The sequence below is a fragment of the Lasioglossum baleicum genome, chromosome 12 (genome assembly GCF_051020765.1).
Source record: "Lasioglossum baleicum chromosome 12, iyLasBale1, whole genome shotgun sequence".
NCBI classification, from domain to species: domain Eukaryota; kingdom Metazoa; phylum Arthropoda; class Insecta; order Hymenoptera; family Halictidae; genus Lasioglossum; species Lasioglossum baleicum.
The window spans coordinates 8,425,895-8,447,073 of NC_134940.1; the positions used below are offsets into that span (position 1 = coordinate 8,425,895).

The 21,179-nt window shown below is 31.2% G+C and overlaps 4 protein-coding genes across 9 annotated transcripts in view; 2 read left to right on the top strand and 2 right to left on the bottom strand.

Annotated features, from left to right (window-relative positions):
• The window catches only part of LOC143214297 (protein-L-histidine N-pros-methyltransferase), a 26,128-nt gene extending 24,388 nt beyond the window's left edge, over window positions 1-1,740 (top strand). Inside the window, exons 5-6 of one of the 2 annotated variants that reach the window (XM_076435152.1) lie at window positions 424-531; window positions 952-1,740. In XM_076435152.1, the coding sequence (XP_076291267.1) occupies window positions 424-519 (96 nt within the window). In that variant the 3' untranslated portion in view covers window positions 520-531; window positions 952-1,740. Of the gene's footprint in view, window positions 1-423; window positions 813-951 lie in introns of those variants that run through there. The other variant, XM_076435151.1, reaches the window with a different exon arrangement.
• On the bottom strand, window positions 537-9,773 carry LOC143214293 (uncharacterized). Of its 4 annotated transcripts, none has more exons than XM_076435141.1 (8): window positions 9,430-9,773; window positions 9,293-9,343; window positions 7,960-8,202; window positions 7,460-7,844; window positions 6,681-7,068; window positions 6,477-6,599; window positions 6,219-6,351; window positions 537-6,132 (listed from the first exon to the last, which is right to left on the bottom strand). In XM_076435141.1, the coding sequence occupies exons 3-8, from the start codon at window positions 8,199-8,201 to the stop codon at window positions 6,084-6,086; spliced, it is 1,320 nt and encodes a 439-aa protein (XP_076291256.1). In that variant the 5' UTR covers window position 8,202; window positions 9,293-9,343; window positions 9,430-9,773; the 3' UTR covers window positions 537-6,083. The 4 variants fall into 4 exon arrangements, with proteins under 4 accessions (XP_076291256.1, XP_076291255.1, XP_076291253.1 ...); XM_076435140.1 differs by having other exon boundaries at window positions 9,266-9,343; XM_076435138.1 differs by having other exon boundaries at window positions 9,266-9,773.
• A 452-nt stretch (window positions 9,774-10,225) lies between these two features.
• On the top strand, window positions 10,226-14,274 carry LOC143214302 (Golgi to ER traffic protein 4 homolog). The gene is made up of 6 exons (XM_076435169.1): window positions 10,226-10,616; window positions 10,702-10,780; window positions 11,183-11,417; window positions 11,485-11,623; window positions 11,925-12,065; window positions 12,141-14,274. The coding sequence occupies exons 1-6, from the start codon at window positions 10,453-10,455 to the stop codon at window positions 12,388-12,390; spliced, it is 1,008 nt and encodes a 335-aa protein (XP_076291284.1). The 5' UTR covers window positions 10,226-10,452; the 3' UTR covers window positions 12,391-14,274.
• Window positions 14,275-15,020: 746 nt separating this feature from the next.
• On the bottom strand, window positions 15,021-19,175 carry Shmt (serine hydroxymethyl transferase). 2 transcript variants are annotated; one of them, XM_076435136.1, is made up of 7 exons: window positions 18,575-19,175; window positions 17,847-18,033; window positions 17,053-17,246; window positions 16,753-16,964; window positions 16,351-16,675; window positions 15,784-16,283; window positions 15,021-15,695 (listed from the first exon to the last, which is right to left on the bottom strand). In XM_076435136.1, exons 2-7 carry the CDS (start codon window positions 18,018-18,020, stop codon window positions 15,529-15,531), a joined length of 1,572 nt encoding a protein of 523 aa, XP_076291251.1. In that variant the 5' UTR covers window positions 18,021-18,033; window positions 18,575-19,175; the 3' UTR covers window positions 15,021-15,528. The 2 variants fall into 2 exon arrangements, with proteins under 2 accessions (XP_076291251.1, XP_076291252.1); XM_076435137.1 differs by lacking the exon at window positions 18,575-19,175 and having other exon boundaries at window positions 17,847-18,154.
• Window positions 19,176-21,179: the final 2,004 nt, after the last annotated feature.

The window sequence follows — 21,179 nt, forward strand, 5'->3', positions numbered from 1 at the left end:
AAGATAAATGTTTACTTGTGTACAGCGTAGGCTTTCAGCTATTTATGAGCGATACATTTTCTATCTGAATTGTGACAAATTGGAATTAAATAGAAATGTATTTTCTTCCTTAATATGTCTAATTTAATAAATGCATAAAATCCGCTGTCCAGTGATCAATTTTCCATGAACATAGTTGGTTTTACGAACGAATTAACCGCGTACGTCGAGGACTTACTGTATTATTTTATTTCACGCTTCAGATCGTATAAGATAAAGTATATTTAAATTTTCGGTTCGCAAATGAAAGTAAGTATGTATTGCTTTAGCTGAGCTGTGTTGCATCGAGTATTTCAGTGTGACAAATTAATATGTGTGTTGCTGTAATTTTCACCCAGCTCTGACGATAATTTTTCGAAGATCTGACACGTCAGAAGGTTTTAGGACACTTGGCGATACTCGGCTTCCGAATGGACGGACACCGGTGCTGGGATGCCAGAAGGCGAGGAGACGGTCGAACAGGCGGGTCATGATCGGTAATGTGACACACAGGCAAGTCACACTTGTAAAAACTTTTAATGATTGCTGTCATGAATGAGAATTATGCGAGAATACAGAAGAGAGCAATACTGGCAAGCGACAACGAGCTTAATTTGCAGATACAGCGGTTAGCGTTTGGTGTATCATATCATTTAAACTGTTCATTCGCAAGCGACGAATGAACAACAACGGTGCACAATTTACAACCATCTTACTGTCGAATGTCGGTGCAGAAAACATGTACATGGTCTTGTGGTATAAATACGACGCGAGAGCAATAAAACTCGGAAACATATTCTGAACATTGATTTACGTACGATCTTATATGTCGCGTGCTTAGTTTTAGTTTTTTTTTATCTCACTTCAGACTTGGCTTTGTACCTTTGTCAGACTTAGTTTCCGTGCTCCCTCATCTTCCTTTCACATTTACAGAATATTCCGTTTAACTTGACCAACTGATATACCTCTGTGGCGCTCGATGACTCACCGGAAAAACACCCGGAGAAAGTATAGCAAGGTTTTATCGTCATCGAACGCGTACCATTCGAGACATCGCGAGATTGTAAGTATTTCGTTAACCCTTTAGCTATTGGAGCTTGCTGCCTTAGCCACATCGATCTACGGATAGCTCAGCCGCTGAACGCACGAAATTCGCGTGTGCTAGCAGTACTGCCGTTGTCTGCTGCTTCATAGTCAGCTATGTTTATACCGAATAGTCTATTAAAACATTAGCATTTGTTATTGCGTAAATAGTTTCTAAAAATCAAACGAAGAAAGTGTCTCCTACGATAACCGTCAAGATAATATCTTAACCCTCGGACAGCTTTAATGGTCGTTTTCATGACTCCATAGGCGGCAGCGATATTTAGTACCATTCGGACTCGTACTCGATCTCTTTTAAATATAGTTTAGAACAGTGGTCTTCAAACTGTGTGCTTAAAATTTTCAAAGGAATTAACTCGCAAAGCTACAATTTCGAAATAGTTAATACATAATCATTTTTCTTTTATTTCTTTTGTGAGTACGAAGTTCAGAAATGGAGTAGATGCCGAATATGAAATGCGCTTACAGACATCACTAGAGCCTGACGTTTTATATCAAACAATGCTAGCACATCTCAGTCATTAAACTTACGTGTGTAGCAGGAATGAATAAATTAGTGATTAATCTTACTCAACTTGTATCGAAATTGTTCAATAAAAGAAAAATGTAATGAAACAATGATTTTCTTTTCATCCCCCACAGAAGTTTCTTTGTAATTTCGAAGGTCCCGTAAATCGACAAACTTTGAAAACCACTGGTTTAAAACATACTTTGTCGAGATGCGCTGATCTCTAGCAGTAAATCCACATCTCCCTATTAGGCCTATTACAAAGTCTTATATTTTTCGTTTTAAGATATATACCCAAATTTCGCTGATCTTTACTAAAGGTATTCACAGAATGCATGTAAAATATTCTTCTTTTCAGAATTGTCATTTGAGAATCGCAACGTATAACGATTGTCGTCGTTATCTTCAAAAATATTTAAACACTACGAGCCTGGGAGGGTTGAAAGATTCAAGGGAAATCGCTAAGGGTTGCATGTAGTAGCTAAAGGGTTGAATAGAGTGACAAATTTTCATTGCCAATATGTATTGTTGTTTGTATAAAGAGAACACAAGGTTTATCTGTTATCAAATCGAGCATGCACGAGATAACTAGAAACTATTGCACTTCGATGATTTTTTAGCAACCTTACAATCTCGAGAAATCTTTCTCTTTCAAATAATATCGTTGTTAGACATTTTCAGAATCTCTTATAAAGTAAACGAGATATCTCATTTAGTCAAACGAAAGGAAACCGTTTGTGTGTAGCGACTTAGTCATAGATATGCTTAATTACATCGATATTTCGACGGCTGAGCAAATGTTAGTACATTTGCATTAGTTTTATATAGCTACTAGATGAAATAAGTCTGTTTAGTTGCTGTAAATACACTTTGGTGTATAACTGGTAATCGTGAAATTACTAGACGATATTGCTGTAGTCTTACCTTAAGATACAGTAAATAACAAAAATACGGAGCGCACAGGACTCAAATTTCCCTGACATTCAAACGGTGCGCCGAGTATATAAATTATTATATAAAACTCCATATGCGAGAAAAACGAGACGACTCAATGCATAAGATACCTGTGTAGTTTCGTTCGCAGATACCAAGCATAATTCATCCTCTATGTATAAAATTAATAATGCACTTTACCCAAGTCGAACGAACATCACGCTTTGGAATACTATCCAAGTGTAAATTTCACTTAATTTTAACACGCAATTCTTATTGACTTGTATCGATATCGGAATTTCTTGACTATAACTACTCGTAACGTTAAATCGCCAACTTGTTACATTATCTTTGCGAAACTCGCAATTCGTTAATATAATCCTTCAATCAATCATATTTTTTTCAAACACAACTTTTTATGCTGCTCATAAATAAACTTTGTAATTTCTTTTCTTTTTTTTTGGAGTTTATTTAAGGCGAAACTTAAAAAAACTGCGAATCTTAGAAGTTAAATGCGTTGGTAGTTGGTATTGAAGTCTTCGAACCTTGCCTCTAATTTCGTGCAACGTAGAATATCAATTAAATACTTTCTATTTATAAAAATAAAGATCGTAAGCTTCTTTTCGATCAGCCCCACGCAGTCAATTTCTCAAATTCAATATATCTTCCAAAATACGCTTACTCTATGAATGAGAAAATGCATGTATATATACAACGCCTTTCCAAAACAGAAAGAAGAATAATGCAAAATAGACTTTTGCTTGATAGTGATATGTACACAGGTATGAATGAAAATACTATGAAAATCTGAATCCTGTTAACAATTCGTCGTCGTAATTGTTGCTGATGTATCAAATAAATATACACGAGCTTATAACAAATACATTTACACAAAACGTTCAAGAAGGATTTCAAACGTAGAAGGCGTACATCACTCACTGAATCGAATGAAACATTGTTCTTGTACAAATTACTGTACCGTTCTATATTATTCGCAAGAATGATTGGTTTCCGATTTCTTCGTGACTCAGCGAGTATATAGCCAACCGTCTAAATCCAAGTTTCTCTTTTTCTTTTCTTGATCTACATCCTGTAGAAAGAGAGTTCAACACAAACACCCACACACACACATTCGCACATGTCCATATAAAAGTTTGCTATTTTATAGCCGAAACTTTACACTCTTCGAACCCGTGTATAAACGGGATTCGTGCATTCGTCCGCTTTTACACACTCGGTACGCGAATTTATTGTTTATATTCAAAAACATACAGTCCGTAACTTGATAGTATCGAGCAGGAAGGAAACATTTCACCGTCGCAGATATGCGCATAACAATTGAATTTAAAACGATTTCTTTTAGCTTCACAACCGAAATAAAATGCATTTTATCAAAAGGCGTCAATGAGATAACACATAATAATCTTTTTTTCTTTTCTTTTATCACGCACTCGCGGTTTTCCCAGAGGTAATCTCGTTTTTCATTTCTTTAAGTAATATTAGCACGCGAGGAGAAAATTTTGAGCATCAGTTCAAGTCACACTGTAAAGATTCCCCTAGTAATGTAATTTGTTCACGCAAGTACTTCGTTAACATATACTTGAAAACAAATTGGTTTTTTTTTATTGACACGCACCCCATATGTTGCTATTTCTGCCTATGGAACTTATTCATTATTACAAATCTCAACATGTTTCATCTTTTTTTTTATCGAATAATATTAGACGTAACAACAGTATAAACGTTCCCACTATTTTTATAAATAAATAATAATTTGTTCGATAACCAGTTTCAAGGAAAAGTATATACACAAATTCAGTGTTCAACTAGAAAAGTCTATTATGGCTTTTATTATTATACAGAGTGTTAAACGAGGAACGGGCCACCTAGAAAATTATGTTTACCTATCATTTTATTTTTCTTGTATGCGATAAATTCAGTTTATTGCGATATGTTGTCGATTTTGAAACCACCTATTTAGAAGATCCCATTTTTTCGTGGTACACTCTGTATAATGAAATGAAAAAAAAAGATATTCAACGCGTAATATAATACGAAGTCAAAAGATAACAAGAATTATAACCATAAATTTATATGTACTAAGGTAAATACATAAAGTATCCTCAACCACATGTAATTACCAACAATTTCAAATGTAAACAGATTCAACTATAAAACTTTCTTCGAACTTTCAGTATATGCATGAAGTTCGTTTATACAAGGTTTCTCGTAATCAAGGGTATAGATTATAATATTTTCGCAAATGCTGTTTAGTGAAGAACTAATGAATTTTAGGTCAACGTTAGGACTGGGCTGTGGTCGTATTGGTCTTACAGCTAATAATCAGCGCAGCATTATGCGGTACTTCGTGATACCAATAAACACTGACATCACCTGGGTAGAGCTTAAGAGGCGAGGGTAGAAAGTTAAGTTGTCATACACTAACAGCATAACGGCACACAATTCAAGCGAGAAGGGGAACGATAATGTTTAGCTTCCTCATTATAGCATATAGCGATGCCTACTGCTAGTGGAGAGGGAAGTAAATCATGTTTGGTCGCGTTTCTCAATGTGTTCTCAATGCGTTGCATTCGATACTAACAGCCATCAGTGAAGGAGGAACTGAATTTAATGCAGGTGAAAAACCCCATCTTTGCATTATCGAGAAATGAGAAGGCGTAACAGCCTTAACAGCTCACGTTTGGTCTTTCTGCACTTAATGTTGGTAGCCAGATAGTCATGGTACTCTGATACAAAGTTATTGTCAACTTTATGGAAGAGCCAAACACCAAGTTGTGCAAAATAGGCAAAGGAATACGCTATTGCTGTGCCTGGGACTACTCAGAAGAAGAATAGAAGAGGCTACCATGTAACAGCACAAGGAGTGCATCGAATGAATCAATTTGGGGTGGTATTATGCTATGCTCAAAGACAGAGCTATGTTAAACGTATGGAAATACGTTAAAAATACTTGTACATTATAGAACTCAGTTACGAGACACCTTCTATAATCTATAAATAATATTTACGGTCTATAAATAATCTTTACAATATATCAATTATTAGAACACAAATGGTGACTTACTAAAACAATATTCTATAATAACAGAATATAAATGCTGTTCAATAACACTTTTTGTTTGCAAATTATTTAATACAAGGCCGATAATTATAAAAAATTACCAAACCGTTATTACTAATCAAGCCCCATAGGCAGATTCCAGAGATTTATGAGAGAAATAATAGCAACAAAATAAAGCTGTTTTGTATCAGAAATAATGGTATGAGTTTCGATTGACTATATATAATTTTGTTCACTACCCACGTTTATCACAGTCCACGCATGACTCATTTTTTTTCTCTTAGTATTTTGAGGTCCTAAACGCCAACAACATTTGAGCAATCCTTCGGGTGATTTAATATATAAAACACCCATCTAACCCATAAACACCACATGACTAGGACATCATAAAGCGCAAAGATAGAACCTGGTCTGACACTTAAAAAGCGAAGACATTGTTTAGTCTAGCTTGCGTTGTTCGCATAACTCTTCTAAACCTCCAGCCTTTCTGCATAAAAATTATAACTCTTTATTTGATATCTCTAGTCATGTAACGAGGGTATATTTATAATACAAACTATAAGAAATACTTACAATGGGGGGAGATAAGGTGTACCCGTATGATCTAATCGATGTTTATCTTCGCTTTTCCAGCTTGAAACAGGAATTTGCGGAGGTGGCAGAAAACTTCGCAATGATTGCACCAGCTGTATAGTATCAACCAGTGCTACAATAAAATAAAGAATGAAATATATAGTTTCCATACATCGTGAAACAATACGTCAGTTATAAGTAAAATAACAACACGACATGTTCAAAAATAGTACTAATAAATTATATATTTTCTTTTACTTTTTTGCAAAGCTTCAGATTGTTTCCCATAAGGTTTACACATCGCAGGACGTACGCAAGCCTTCATTCGCGCCATATTTTTCATAACCTCGGCAAAAGCCCTAACTATTTTCTCTTGTCCACCTACGAAATAACGTTTAGTTAATATAGATTACACTTGTATACATTAAGATTTATAAGTGACCACCGTAATTCGTTAACTACCTTCTGAATTTGTAGATGACCGAGAGCCTTTCTCATTTTCCAAAGGCCAAGCTCCGTTATGTAAAGCTAACAAATCCTTATTTGCGTTCCCTATTCCTTGTAAGTTACCTAAACCAAAAGGGCTGAGATTGTCCAAATTATCCAAATTCGTTCTTAAGAAATCTGTTAATTTATGATCTGTCATTGAAATAGTAGGTACTAAAGATTCATAATGCTGTTTTCCAGTGGCAACTTTCTTTTCTTGTGATACAGGTCGATGTGGAATATTTAATGACGGACGGCTTGGAGGACGTTGAAGATTTATTTGATTTCCAGCACCTCTGATTTCTGACAAATCTGTAGTAGATCCTGCTCCCATATGAGTATTTGGATTAGCACCACTTAAGGTCTATAATACAAATATGGAGTACAATTAAATTTTTGGATTACAAAGAAAAATGATAAGTAATTCTGTATAAATCAGTGGTTTCCAATCTCTATGCTACTATTTTATAGTTTCAAAAATGAAACAGAATATTACAAACTAATCTTTTATTAAAAAATGTTGGCTTTTCCCAGGTTGGAAACCACTGGTATAAATAAATCATTACACTGCGGATGTTAATGCAATTTTCAAGTTCTGTAGAGAAATTTTAAGAAAGTGGGACCAGATAAAATCCTATTTTCATTGGTAATATCATTCGTAGATTGAAGATAAATAAAAATCATACTATATTCTGTGGAATTTGACAAATGCATAAAGATCCACAGTCTATTAATCATAATGCGTTTATGCTTACTGCCTGAAAATCTGTATTATGAGGAAAACTACTACGTAAAAGAGAAGCAGTCGTTTCGTTATCTTGTATATACGTCGGCGGCATATGTCCCATTTTTTGAGTTAGCTCCAATTGATTTTTATAATAACGACACGCAGGGTTTGGACAATTTTGTACCACTTCTATTATAAAATCTTTTTCCATACCAAAACATTCTCGTCCAATAGTGTACGATTCCATAACAGCTCTAACTGTACCTTCTAAGCCCAAATGTAAACCATGTGGACCATTCATGTGCTTTAACATCACAGCATTTGCAAAATGTTCATAGGGTAATATTATCTTTCCATTTTCTCTAAGGACTAGCCTACCCTGAGAATCCAAAGCTATTCTCGATGCCATCATCCTGTTTACACGTTATAATATACATTACAAAAACATCTCTCATTTACAAATATGAAATTTTACCAGCAAAAATGGAAATGTAGTTGTACAAAAAATTTTAAATTATGCATCCTTACTGCAAATAAGCACCGCTCGGTATCATAGATGCATCCTTGAATTCAGAAAAACATTGAAGTAATTCAATGCTCGGATTCCAACCTTTATTTTGAAGATATGCTTGTAATAACATGTACATCTTCTCTGTAACATAACCGGCACTACTAGGTGTACCAGGGTAACCAGAACCTCCGCCTGGCGGTCCCATTTCGGTTTGCATACCTTTGGCGACTATATTTTTCATAGTTTCTGCCAAGTCCATGCTATAGAAACACAATCGTTTAATTTAGGTGTAATACTTGTGTGTGATTTACTGTATAATAGGCACACAATAATAATCTTGAAAATCAAGAAAAATAAAATATATAATACAAACAAGAAGAATTAACTCTTGTGTAGCCAACCAGGTACCTGGGTACCCATTTACTGAATTTCTTTCAACAGCTTGTTAACGATCCTCTAAAAATATTACAAACCTTCTCAGAATCTCTATTATTTGCAATTCAATATATGAATTCATAGTATTACAATGAGAATTTCTGCTAATATGTTAAACACAAAAGGATAGTACATATACACAATGTACAATGTAAGTACAATTTGTGAGAAGTAACTGCTTTCAAAGTCATATTCAAAGTCATAGAGCATTACTGAAATGTTTTCAAAGGTGTATCGGATCCGTTAAATGCAAAAGGTTTTAACACTAAACCTACCGACCATCAACAGTGACTGGTGTGTATAGTATTATAAACATAACAAGATTAAATTTATTTATATTTTATGCGATTTTTACTATAATATATCCTGGAGTCAAAAAGTATATTCAATGAATTCCCATGAAAACACCTCTACAATTTCAACAATTGTCAAATAAGAAATCTGAAATGGGTCATTTGACCCCTTGTGGTAGGTTTAGTGTTAAATAATCTATACATTTTGGTTGGCTACGTAAGGGTTAATAAAAACTGGTTGGTACAAATGTACGACAATTATATGTCAGCATTTATATATGGTAAGAAAAAAAGTTATACAAAATTCTCTATAATTTCAGCAATTAACTTCTACAAAAATAATCGGAAAAAAAAGAATTACAATGTACAGTAGCCGTACCGATGCTAATTGACACATGTAATAAAAAAGGATCAGGAAAATGCGTGTAGGTTGCCAGGGTAGCAAGCTTGGCAGTTTAAAAGTCCATGCATATTCGAATCCTCCGGCCATTGTTATTTTCGGGATGAAGACGTCTAAAGAAACGATAAAAAAACACTGATACGAGCCACCGCCCCCCTTTAAAAACGGGGGGAATGAAAGGTTTTAGACACTCACCCCGCACCAAACACGATTTTCACTCACTTGAAGTGTAACCGGGAACGCTACAGGATCCGTATATCATCCTAATCGCCGCTACTTTGACATAGCTTCATTAATGATTCTTCTCACATTTGCAAATAACATAAATCGCGATAATTATTTCCGCAAGGATTATTTACCTTGGTGGCCGCCAGGGGCGCATTGCCTTCACGATTTTTACCGTATCCGTTCCGTTGCGTATGTATGCATTACACCTACGACACTTCAGCGCTTACGCGACGCTACTTTGCGCATTTATCAATACATTTTACTTTTTGCTATTGATATCGCCCGACAGCTTTTCAATGTTTTCTCTCCAACCGAAACTAACGCATTACGATATCGATTTGTTATCGGGACTCGCCTCGATTGAAATATATATACGCTTTTCTCAATAGATTATGCAATTTTCTCAAATATATTGCTGCTTGGAATTATGTACACTTTTCGATACACATATATATATATATATATATATATATTATTCTTGCACATGTATATATACATGTATATATGTGTATCGCGTACACCTGCGCACAACATATATATGTATATAATTTCAATTGTCAATAAAATATGACTCAAAGGTAAGGAATACATGCGTGCATTATTTATGCATAAAATTCGTATATATGTCTACTTGGAAAAAATATTTTTTTTATAAAAGATCATGTTTAGGTTATACAAATTAAATGCTAAATTGCTAAATCTGTCATGATATTTTTCGTAATATGTACTGTCGGAAAAACGTGGCTCCTGACAGTAAAACATGCAGATGATAACGTGCTTTTGAGAAACATGCATGTTTAACCAGCATAATCTCACCTATTTCTGCAAAAGTGATCTTTTTGATTGCAGATACAAGAAATAAATACAACCCCTTATATATATATATATATATATATACGCCGTCAGTATTAAAAGAATGAATATTATGAAAAATATAAATTAGTAAATTAGATCATCACTAAAATCTATGTATATGTATTACACATGTATGTATACAGATATAATATATGTTTACAATTGCAACGTTTATACCTACCAGTCTATACTTACAACACGTTGCGTATTATGTGTTAATATCTTTTTGCGTATTTATGTTTGCCGACACGATTCATTTTGTGAGAAAGAAAATTTAAATTTAAAGTGCTTTTTCGACAATGGTACCAATTGTAAACGTAGAGGCAAGAAATATTGCAAAGAGCGTAAACATGGCCTCGCAGTACAATCACGGTGTTCAGCGAGTTTTAGCAAAATTAGAAGCGTCGATAAATTCGAAAAATTTTTATGAAGCTCATCAAATGTATAGAACTTTATATTCTAGGTGAGCCAATAATATAATTCGTCAACATCGTCAAAGAATTATTTTAGTGAAATCGTCGATGTGACTGCTTAACCTCTTCTTCCAGATATCTTAGACAGAATAAGTATCCGGAACTTTTGAGATTACTGTTTACAGGATCGAAAATTTTATTAGAGCATGAACAAGTATGTAATGCACTTTACTATGTTTAATTTTATCAATTGTATCGATATCTTTTTCAAACACACACAATCACTTCAATTAATATGCCCTCACTCGTTTTCGAGTACTTTTTACGAATTTTTTCTCGAACGATCTGTATTTTAAATTTACTGTCTATCGTTGTCACACATTGTATACTTTGACCATATTTTTGTTACAAGAAAAGATGTAATACTACTTACCAGTTTTTTTCAATAATAAGAATTCAAGAATTCAAGAATATTCTAGATATGATTCAATTAAAGCATGCATTTCATATTTATATTTATGTATACATATATGAATGTTAATATATTATAATACATTTTTTTGTAGCACACATGTTTTATGATAATAAACAAATTGAAGTGTATTATTTATTGCAGTATGCTAGTGGAGCAGATTTAGGAATTTTATTTGTAAATGTCTTAAGACAATCGAAAACAAAACCTTCAACATGGTGTTTCGACAAAATTACAGAATTATTTAGTTTAATGAGCCCTTCGTCGCCTGAAAGAGACACATTTATACAATCTGCCCTACGATGGAGCATAAAAGACAAAGAATATAAAACAGGTCATCCCGATTTACATCAAAAGATAGCTGTAACATTTTGGAAAGGTAATTCATGGAAAAGAATAATATCTATAACATTTTCTTATGAGAAATTAATTATACTCTGTTTTAGAAAAAAATTATGTAATGGCAAAACAGCATTTCATACATAGCGAAGATGGTTCTGGATGTGCGGAAATGCTTATTGAATATCATGTGCGACGCGGTTACACAAATGAAGTAGATCTTTTTATTGCTCAGGCAGTTTTGCAGTAAGCATATATATATTATTAATTTCGAATTCGTTGAATACAATGACTGTAAATGCTGTATTGTTTAGACTGTAATTAATGTTGATATATTTACTTTGTAACACAAAAGCTTCACAATACACATTAATTAGTCTATCTGGTTGTGATCTGTAATTCTCATATGCTTTGTGCTTAATATTCTTTACAATATTGTTGGCACGTTTTGTGTTTGGATCACAATCAAAGGATTAAATAAAATTCTTAATTATTTAAGAACTCTATGAAATCTATGTCTATATAATACTACACTTATTCTTTTCAGATACCTGTGCTTACAAAACAAAGCAACTGCTCAAGAAGTTTTTAATTCTTATACTTCACAACATCCAAAAATAAACAGTGGTCCACCATATCTTCTTCCATTACTGAATTTTTTATTTTTTCTATTGAAAACAATTGATAGGTGAGTTTATGAAAGAAATGATTAATTTCTAGATATTATATATATTTACGTATTTATCTAATTATTCTTTTTCAGTGGTAAACTTGCTGTATTCACAGTACTTTGCCAACAATATCAAATATCTCTAAACAGAGATCCATGTTATCGACAGTACTTAGATAAAATAGGGCAATTGTTTTTCAATATTCCATTGCCACGTCCACGCAATCAGGGACTGTTCGGCTCTCTTTTACAATCATTTTTTAATAATGTAGAGGATGAAGATTCAGACGATGAACAGAGAAATGCAGCTTCAACTTCACATACAGCACAAGAACTCGACTGATCAAACGTTAGACTTCAATGTGCAATGTGGTGAAAGTAAATAATGAACTTAAATACCTATATACGTATATATAAATATATAGAGATATAAATATTTATATATATATATATACATATGTATGTAACTATCTATTAATGTCGCACATATTTTAAAAGAAAAAACTGCATTACATTATTCTGTCAAATTTTCAAAAGAATTGCATTAGATTGAATTTTTTTAAAGAGAACTTGTATAGTTAAAAATTATTTCATCTACAAATATGCAAAATCTTTCACAAGAGGAGTTTTTCGAAGTTACGAGTTTCAAATTTTTCGTAGTCTCTCTACATATTTAAAAAAAGGATGATGTGTCTCTTTATTTCAATTTTTTTAAATCTATTTTCATATTATACTTGAGAAATATATTTAACACGACTATAACGTAAAAGTTGAAAAATTGATTAATCAAATGAGCAAACAAACTTATACATTGAGAAAACATTCTTGGATTAGTTACAATTCTTATATAACACATATATTTAAAACTGAATGTGTATTTGAGTGTAATACCTAAGGCGGAGATTTATTTTATATATTCTTAAACGTGTGAAAAATAAACGTGACATGCATACTTACAGTTCCAAGACGAGAGTGCTTAATGATATTACTTGTTGCTGCATCACTAAATAAGTAAAGTGAATTGTATGGCAATAAGTATCACAGTAACAAGTAACAAATTTAATTTATTAAAAAAACACTACACTAATATAAATACAAATGATTAAAGTTTCAGTAAAAAAAATAGATTATATATTTAGTTAATAAAGTGAAATGAACGATCATGATTCTATAATAAAGCACTGTTTAATACTAAGAAATATAAATATGCTATTGCTGTGTATTGGATAACAAAAGAGTACGGAAAAAGGATATTACAAAAAATGTAAACTTGCAATAAGTATATACATATGCTAATGTATATTCTATACGCGTGTATGTATATTCTTATATAAGAGCATATGTGTGAACAGAATATTCTTTCATCATAAATATAAAAGCTTATTTTTTCATAATTTATAAATGCTGAAAATATAAAAAAATACGCAATGTTCAAATTGTTATAAAAATTTGTACAATTTAATTTTTATGCTACAAGCGCAATTTGTTTTACAACGTAAATAAATTGTTTGAAGTCTAACTTCTTATATTTTACGTTAATAAGAGATGGTATAGAATTACTTAATTTTCTGTACTAGTACATTTATATATATACACATATATATTACTTTAAAAGTAAAACTTCATTAGGCTTGTATAGTAACGACACTAGCATTTGCAAGTTTATTGTCATTTTAAATGAAAACGAAAATCCAAAAAATAAATTATTGAGATACTAGCTACAGTCAGGCCCCTGTACAGACTCGTGCTATTAATTATAAATGAGTTCGCGTATTATTTCCTTGTTACCTGAGATAGATCATATTGCTTGATTTATTGATACTCTTTCAGAACAATATATGTTACTTTTTTTCTCTATGAGTATATCTCATAAGCGTTTACAGGAGAGCTAGATGTCTTTCAAATGGACCCCTGTAAAGGTTTACAGACGGTTTGGTGGCGCGAACCTTTACAGGGGTTTTACTGTATATAAAATATACTATCCAATTTAATAGTGAAAGAATCTTTATGTAATATCTCTAAATGGTATATGTCATGTATAGACTGTGGATCTTTATACAAAATAAAACTTTCCTGGATCGATTATAAGAAGCGAGAGTCAAATAAAAATAATTTTTCCTTAAATCATTTGAATAACACTGTAAAATTCTTTTAAGTTTTCTATTGTTTTAAATTGTACCTACCCATTTTTTGTTTCATAAGTGCATATAATCCGCAGTCTAGTCATGTACCATTAGTAAAAGAATGTTGATTTCAGGGTCCTGAGTGTTAAGAAATGAATCTATAATTTCAAGAGCATGAAAGTATAAAGAACTATATAAAGAGATAAAAATTAATTAATACAACTTCAAGAAATCTCTCGTTTTTAAAGTGGGATTTATGAAAATAATTTCAAAATTGTAGTGTAAATATATATAAAATACATAATTCAACGAATTCATTTTCATTTCTTATCTTGTAACTATTGTATGCTCGTCAAATTTCAGAACTGTTTCTTAACAACTGTATAAACAAGTATATTACATTTCTACTGTTCAAAAATCAAAGTAGCTCATTAAAAAAATTTCAATTAATCAATTGGTATAAGTATTCAAGATTAATCAGCTGATTAATACGATAAAAATATATTTATTTAATATCAGAATGTAATTCTCTTTATAAGTTAAATATAAACTTTTGTGCATTATCGAGGTTATATATTGGTATTAATAAATTACTATATACACTAATTTTATAATAATCTTAATCAAATGTTAATTGTAAAATAGAAATATACAATTTTATATAAGAACGTGCAGAAATGAGGTATTTAATAATAATAGTATAGTTGATTATATTAATAAAACAATGTGTTTTAATCAATTATTTATTTCCAATTAGGATTTATGTTGACGACTGTCGTGGATCGTTTCCATTTTATAAATGTAGGGAAAAGATAGTAAAGGTAAAATATTTATGTCTGTATAAACAAAGTTGTATTAACAAATTTTTTAATTTTCTGTTGATAGTGATTTGTACAAATAAACGTAAAAAATCGAGACAGTTACATAAAATACACCTACATGCAGTTGCAATAGTTAGTGTCGATATGAGTACATATATTATTAGAAAAACAAAAAAGAAGAGTACAAAATTCTTATGTAATACATTTCCGGTGCAATATTGTAACTCATATATATATATATATATGATTATAATCTAATACTTTTCAAACATGATTAATCATTTTAGTATATTCAGCTTTCTCACGCATTGTCCGCGCATGAGAAGAAGGCATGCGAACAAGTTTTTCTGAGCCTTCTTCTCGTGGACAAACGATATTTGTAACAAATGTTTTTGTTCAGTAATTTATACCTGTAAAATATTATGTCCACAAGAGTACATATTTTAAATCAGATCCAATGTTGCACTTATAAATCTGATTAAATAATTGACAATATCAGATACATTCATAAAAAGGTGATATTGTGCTAATTATTCACTAATATGTTTCATGACCAGGCAAGGGAAATTTAGAGCAGAATGTTTCTACTTCTTTCTTTAAAGCTAAAACTTTTTCTTTTACACATTCATCTGTACTCAGTACCCTCTTGAAATCAACAAGTTTGGGCCCAGAAATCTTTGTTACTTCCTTGGCAAGCAATAACGCTGAAACAAAAAATTAAACATTTCGCTTACACATTGTATTTACATCATGCTTACTTATACTGTAATCTCTATTCGAATGTCGTCATACCTCTGTGTATGAAATCAACAACTTTATCAATATCTTCTTCAACCAAACCACGAGTAGTTATTGCTGGTGTGCCAAGTCTGATACCGCTACAATTCACTGCACTTTTGTCGCCGGGTACAGTATTTTTGTTGCAGGCAATAGAAATATCTTCTAAAATTTTTTCTGCTTTCGCTCCTGTAAGACCAGCAGGTCGTAAATTGACTAGTAACATGTGTACATCTGTACCATCTGAACTAATTTTGTAGCCAAGTTCCTGAAGTCCAGCACAGAGTCTCTTAGCATTATTTACAATTTGTTTTTGATATTGAATAAATTCAGGAGTTTTGGCTTGTTTCATTGCTGTAGCAATGCCAGCAATTGCATGATTATGTGGACCACCCTGTATGCCAGGGAATACTGCATTATTAATCCTATCTTCTATATCGTACATAATATTTTTACCATCTTTCCCAACACTTCTAATTCCTTTACGGAAGAAAATAACACCAGCTCGTGGCCCTCTGAAAATGAAGACATTCAATGACAATTACGTTTTCTCTCGAACTGTATAAAACTTAAAGAAATTACCTCAAAGTTTTATGAGTAGTTGTTGACACAACATCACTGTATTCAAACGGACTAGGAATTACTCCAGCAGAAACCAGTCCCGATATGTGAGCCATATCACTAAATAAATAAGCGTTATGTTCATCTGCTATTTCTCTGAACCGCTTGTAATCTAAACATCTGCTGTAGCAGGATACGCCTGCTATTATAATTTTTGGCTTAAATAATCTTGCAGTTTCGGCTAACTTGTCGTAATCGATTAGACCAGTTTGAGGATCTACTTTATATGGCATTGATTCAAAAAATATCGATGTTGCAGAAACTTTCTTAGCCGCGGTAAAGAAACCTGAAAAAAAAATTAAAAAGATATAATGTTTGGTGAAGAAAAGATTGGTGAATCTAAAGAATATATCTTAATATTACCATGAGTAAGATGGCCTCCATCAGGGAGATCTAATCCCATTATACGGTCATGAGGCTCAATTAAACCTGTATAGACGGCAAAGTTAGCTGGGCTTCCTGAGTATGGCTGTACATTACAACCCCATTCCTCTGGATTTAAATTGAATGCTTCTAAAGCACGCTTTTGTGCTAACAATTCTATTTCATCGATATATTCGTTTCCTCCATAGTATCTAAAAGCACATTATTAAAACATATAAAATCTTAAATATGTATGATAGATGAGAAAATAATAATAAATAATGCAATCCAGAAATATACCTTTGTCCAGGTAAACCTTCGCTGTACTTATTATGAAGACAAGAACTTAAGCACTGAAGTACACTGAGGGATGTAAAGTTTTCGCTAGCAATTAACTCGAGGCTATGCATTTGTCTGGTTTTCTCCTTTTTCATCAATTCAAAAAGTTCTGGGTCTGATTCCCAAACATTACTTTGAATTAGGTTCGGCATGTTCTAAATAAAATGGAACATCTTTTAAATTTATAGTTCCAAATAAATTTAGCAAAACAGGAATTAGTTATCTTAACAATATTTTTTTTTTTTAAAGAGATTTTACAGTGAGAACACTATATTCGTTCCATTCAAGGGAATTTAATTAATTACCTCCTGTATGTTATAGTACACTATAACACAATTAGAGTCTATTTATTCGAGGACATTTATATAAAATTTATTTATTATTTATCTTAACAATTTTCCTTTTATTTTAACATTACTTCTATATTCGTTCCATTCAAAAGAATCTAATTAATTACTCCCTGTTTATTATAGTTGTAATATAACATAATTATATATATAGTGTCTGTTTATTCGAGGACATTTATATTATATCCGAAACATGGATATAGAAAAATTATATAAAATTTGTTTCGACTAGTTATACAAAATCTTTAAATATCTTCAGAAATTTAATTTAATAAACTGATGCAACTTCGAACAAAATTGCTATATATTATACTATTGTTTACTAATTTGATTTATTATATTTAAAATATTTACTTGAAATGTTTCTTTTTTTTAAAGATATATATAATATTGTTAAACTAAACTCACGAGTTTCGGCGTGCAACAGGTGGACGATATATATAGGTTACGATTTGAAACTCTAAAGAGTTCTGGTGGGTATCCTTGAATAACACGTTCTTTTATACGCTGCATTCGAGAGATTAGCAGATCTTCAACCAATTGAAGACTGCGCCGATTTAAATTTGACCAATTCCGAAGCATTGCAAAGCGTTTCCTAATTCATGAGAAATAAACATTATATACGCAATATGATTTTAGATTTTTCATATTTTCTATAAATTCAGCCAGATCATGTGTTTGCAACTCCTGACTCCATCATCATGTCTAACCTAAAACTTCCCAAGAAGAAAATATTCAAACAAGGGCGCTGTGAAATATATTTAGGTGTCTAATGCGCATGACCTAAGTCCAATTATTATACAATATTCAACTACAATTATACAAGTTTCAATGTTCAAAATTATTTAGTAATTTGTTAAACATTTTTAAGACTGTGATGAAACAGTTATTTTTGTGCTAATAGAAAATATTATCAGATGCATAATAATTTAATGTGATGTAAATATGAATCGAATACTTTCTTGTGAAATATGAAAAAGATATAAAAAAGAAATGAAAAATTTTTAAAATTCTGATTTCAGATAGGTGGTAGCTGCAACAATTTAAATGATTGTTATTAGTAACTAAAATTGAATTATTGGTAGAACGCATTTTCAAATATATTATTCTACAGATGACATATTATTATTACTCACTATAATTTTTCTTCTTAGCAATAAACAGTAAGAACAGATGTTACGATTTACTGTAACACCACTGCATTGAAAGTAGCTCACGATCGATGTACATGCTTTCTTCGGCTACATGTACAAGTCTATACATGTTCGTATCGCATTTCGTACCGGCCAAACCAGTATAATTTTATCAAGACCTTTTGAACGTTTTTTCTTATCACACCATGCATGAAACAAAACTTCAAGCATCTCCAGTACGAAGGATTCCCCTTCCCTTAGTATCGTTCAATATTACGAAGTTATATCATGGACCACTAATATTTATTGCATTATCATGTATACCAGTGCCGAATAAAGATCGAATTCAATTGTGAAAATCTAGAATATCGAATTATCCAAAAATGTTTGATTCCAGTCTCCTATTTAGCAACACGTTATTACAAAACGATAACAGTGTAAGATAAGATCAAAACAAAATATGAGGAAATAGCTTATTACCAAACAAAGTTTGTTCATACTTGACGATAACTAATAAGTATTACAGAATGAGTATTATAATTACTATATACCAATTATATTTCATTTCGTATTGATAAATTGTAATTTTTCTCTTGCAACGTAGAATTAATGTAGAGTATGCGTATGAAAATGTGAGAAATATTTGACTCTTAATAAACACGCAATAATAATTAATGTATTTATTGTAATTTATTACTTTACATTATCTATTAATGCTGCAAAAAACGTACATATATATATATATATATATATATATATATATATATATATATATATAAGTGGACTGCAATTGTATTTATATTTAAACGGTTCAAATCTATTTTTTTAAGCGAACTTATTTTTCTATCTTTATAGTCAATATAATTGACTATGGAACAAAAAACGGGTGTTTTCATATTATAATTATATGGGATCATGATAAAATTGAAGAATGAAAAATATCCTGAAACATATATGTTTGCAGTCTTCTCTAAAGAAATGCAAGAGCAGAAAGTAAATAAAAATTAGTTTAAGATCTTTGATAAAAATTGTTAAAAAATTATTAAATTAAAAATTAATAAAACGTTTTAAACATGTTATTACAATAGGGCATGGCGGTCTGATAATGAATGATATATATAGTTTACTCAATAAAAAAGATACCTTAGCATAATTGCCAAATAAAATGCATTGTATAATGTGTAATAAATAAAATATGTAATTTGAGAGAAACTAATATTCTTACATAATTAATACGGCTGATATTTAATAAATTGATAGAAGACATCTGCAGGCTAAACTTTTTCATTATTTTTGTCCAATACATGTTTTACGAATAACTAAAATAGACTGTTTAATAACAACGAATTTGCACAAAATAAATAACAAGTAACTATTCGGTGATGATAGGAAAATAGTAAATGTTGTATGTAACAACATATTTACATTTTAGTATTATTTAAGAAGAGTTTCCGTGTAATATTTATGTACAAAATTTTCACCAAGAAATCAGGTCGTGTGTAACACTTAAATCTTATTAAAATGTTTGCTACTATATTATAAATGTTGGTAGTGTTTATAATACTTTAATACGATTAATATAGTTTATAAAATATGACTGTCGTAATATTTTAGCATTCTAATACTATACAAGAATAATATATTAGAATGTTCGCGTTAATAAAAAGTTGAGACATGTAAAATCAAATTGCTAGTGTCAGCAATTTTGTTTTATTATTATCAATTATTTTCTTTATGCACACTTGCATTATATCCCTCTCCTTTTGCTTAGAAAATAACTATTGAAAAACTTATAGATAAAATTTACAATCGCAATTGATCAGCTGCTACAAAAATATTAAAACATGTTATAAATAATTCAGAAGTGTTCCTCCTCTGTGGATCATGTATGACATGTGCTGAAAATTTCAGCTTTTATTGCAGAACAATAACTTAATCAATTCTCTTTCTGTAAACTTGTTTATATGATATTACGTGGAAAAAATATACACGATTACTATTAATTAATGTCGTTACAAATATTCGTACTAACTTCAACTAATAGAATCATTGTCATTATTGATATTCATGAAGAAAAGTAACAATGATAATGAAACATATAATGAATACATATTTGTATATATTAACAACGAAATATATTTTGTTTTCAGAATATCAAAATTAACATGCATGAATTAATTTCCTCCCAGTATAAGCTGTTACGTTTATGTATATGAGCTAACAAATTCTTGTCTACTTTAATGTCGCTTCAACGCTACGTCTTATTAAGAATGCAGTTGCACATTCACAATGACTCCGATATATCACTAGAAAATTTCAAAGTTCATTGTTTAAAAAACACTTTTGCATTTGGCGCCACTTAAAACCTTTAAGTTTTCTACATTTTTCCATGCTTCACCCCGTGATTCTAATATGCAGAAATTGGTATCCTATTGTTAAAATTATATTTTACATAATGGTAATACTAATTGTTGCAAGAGATATCGAAATTAAATTTGTAATACGAAATAACTAATTTATATAAGTTAGACCTTTAACGTGTAAAATGCATACATTGTTAAAACCATGGTACTAACTAGTCCAGATACCTGTATAAGCATGCTTCGAT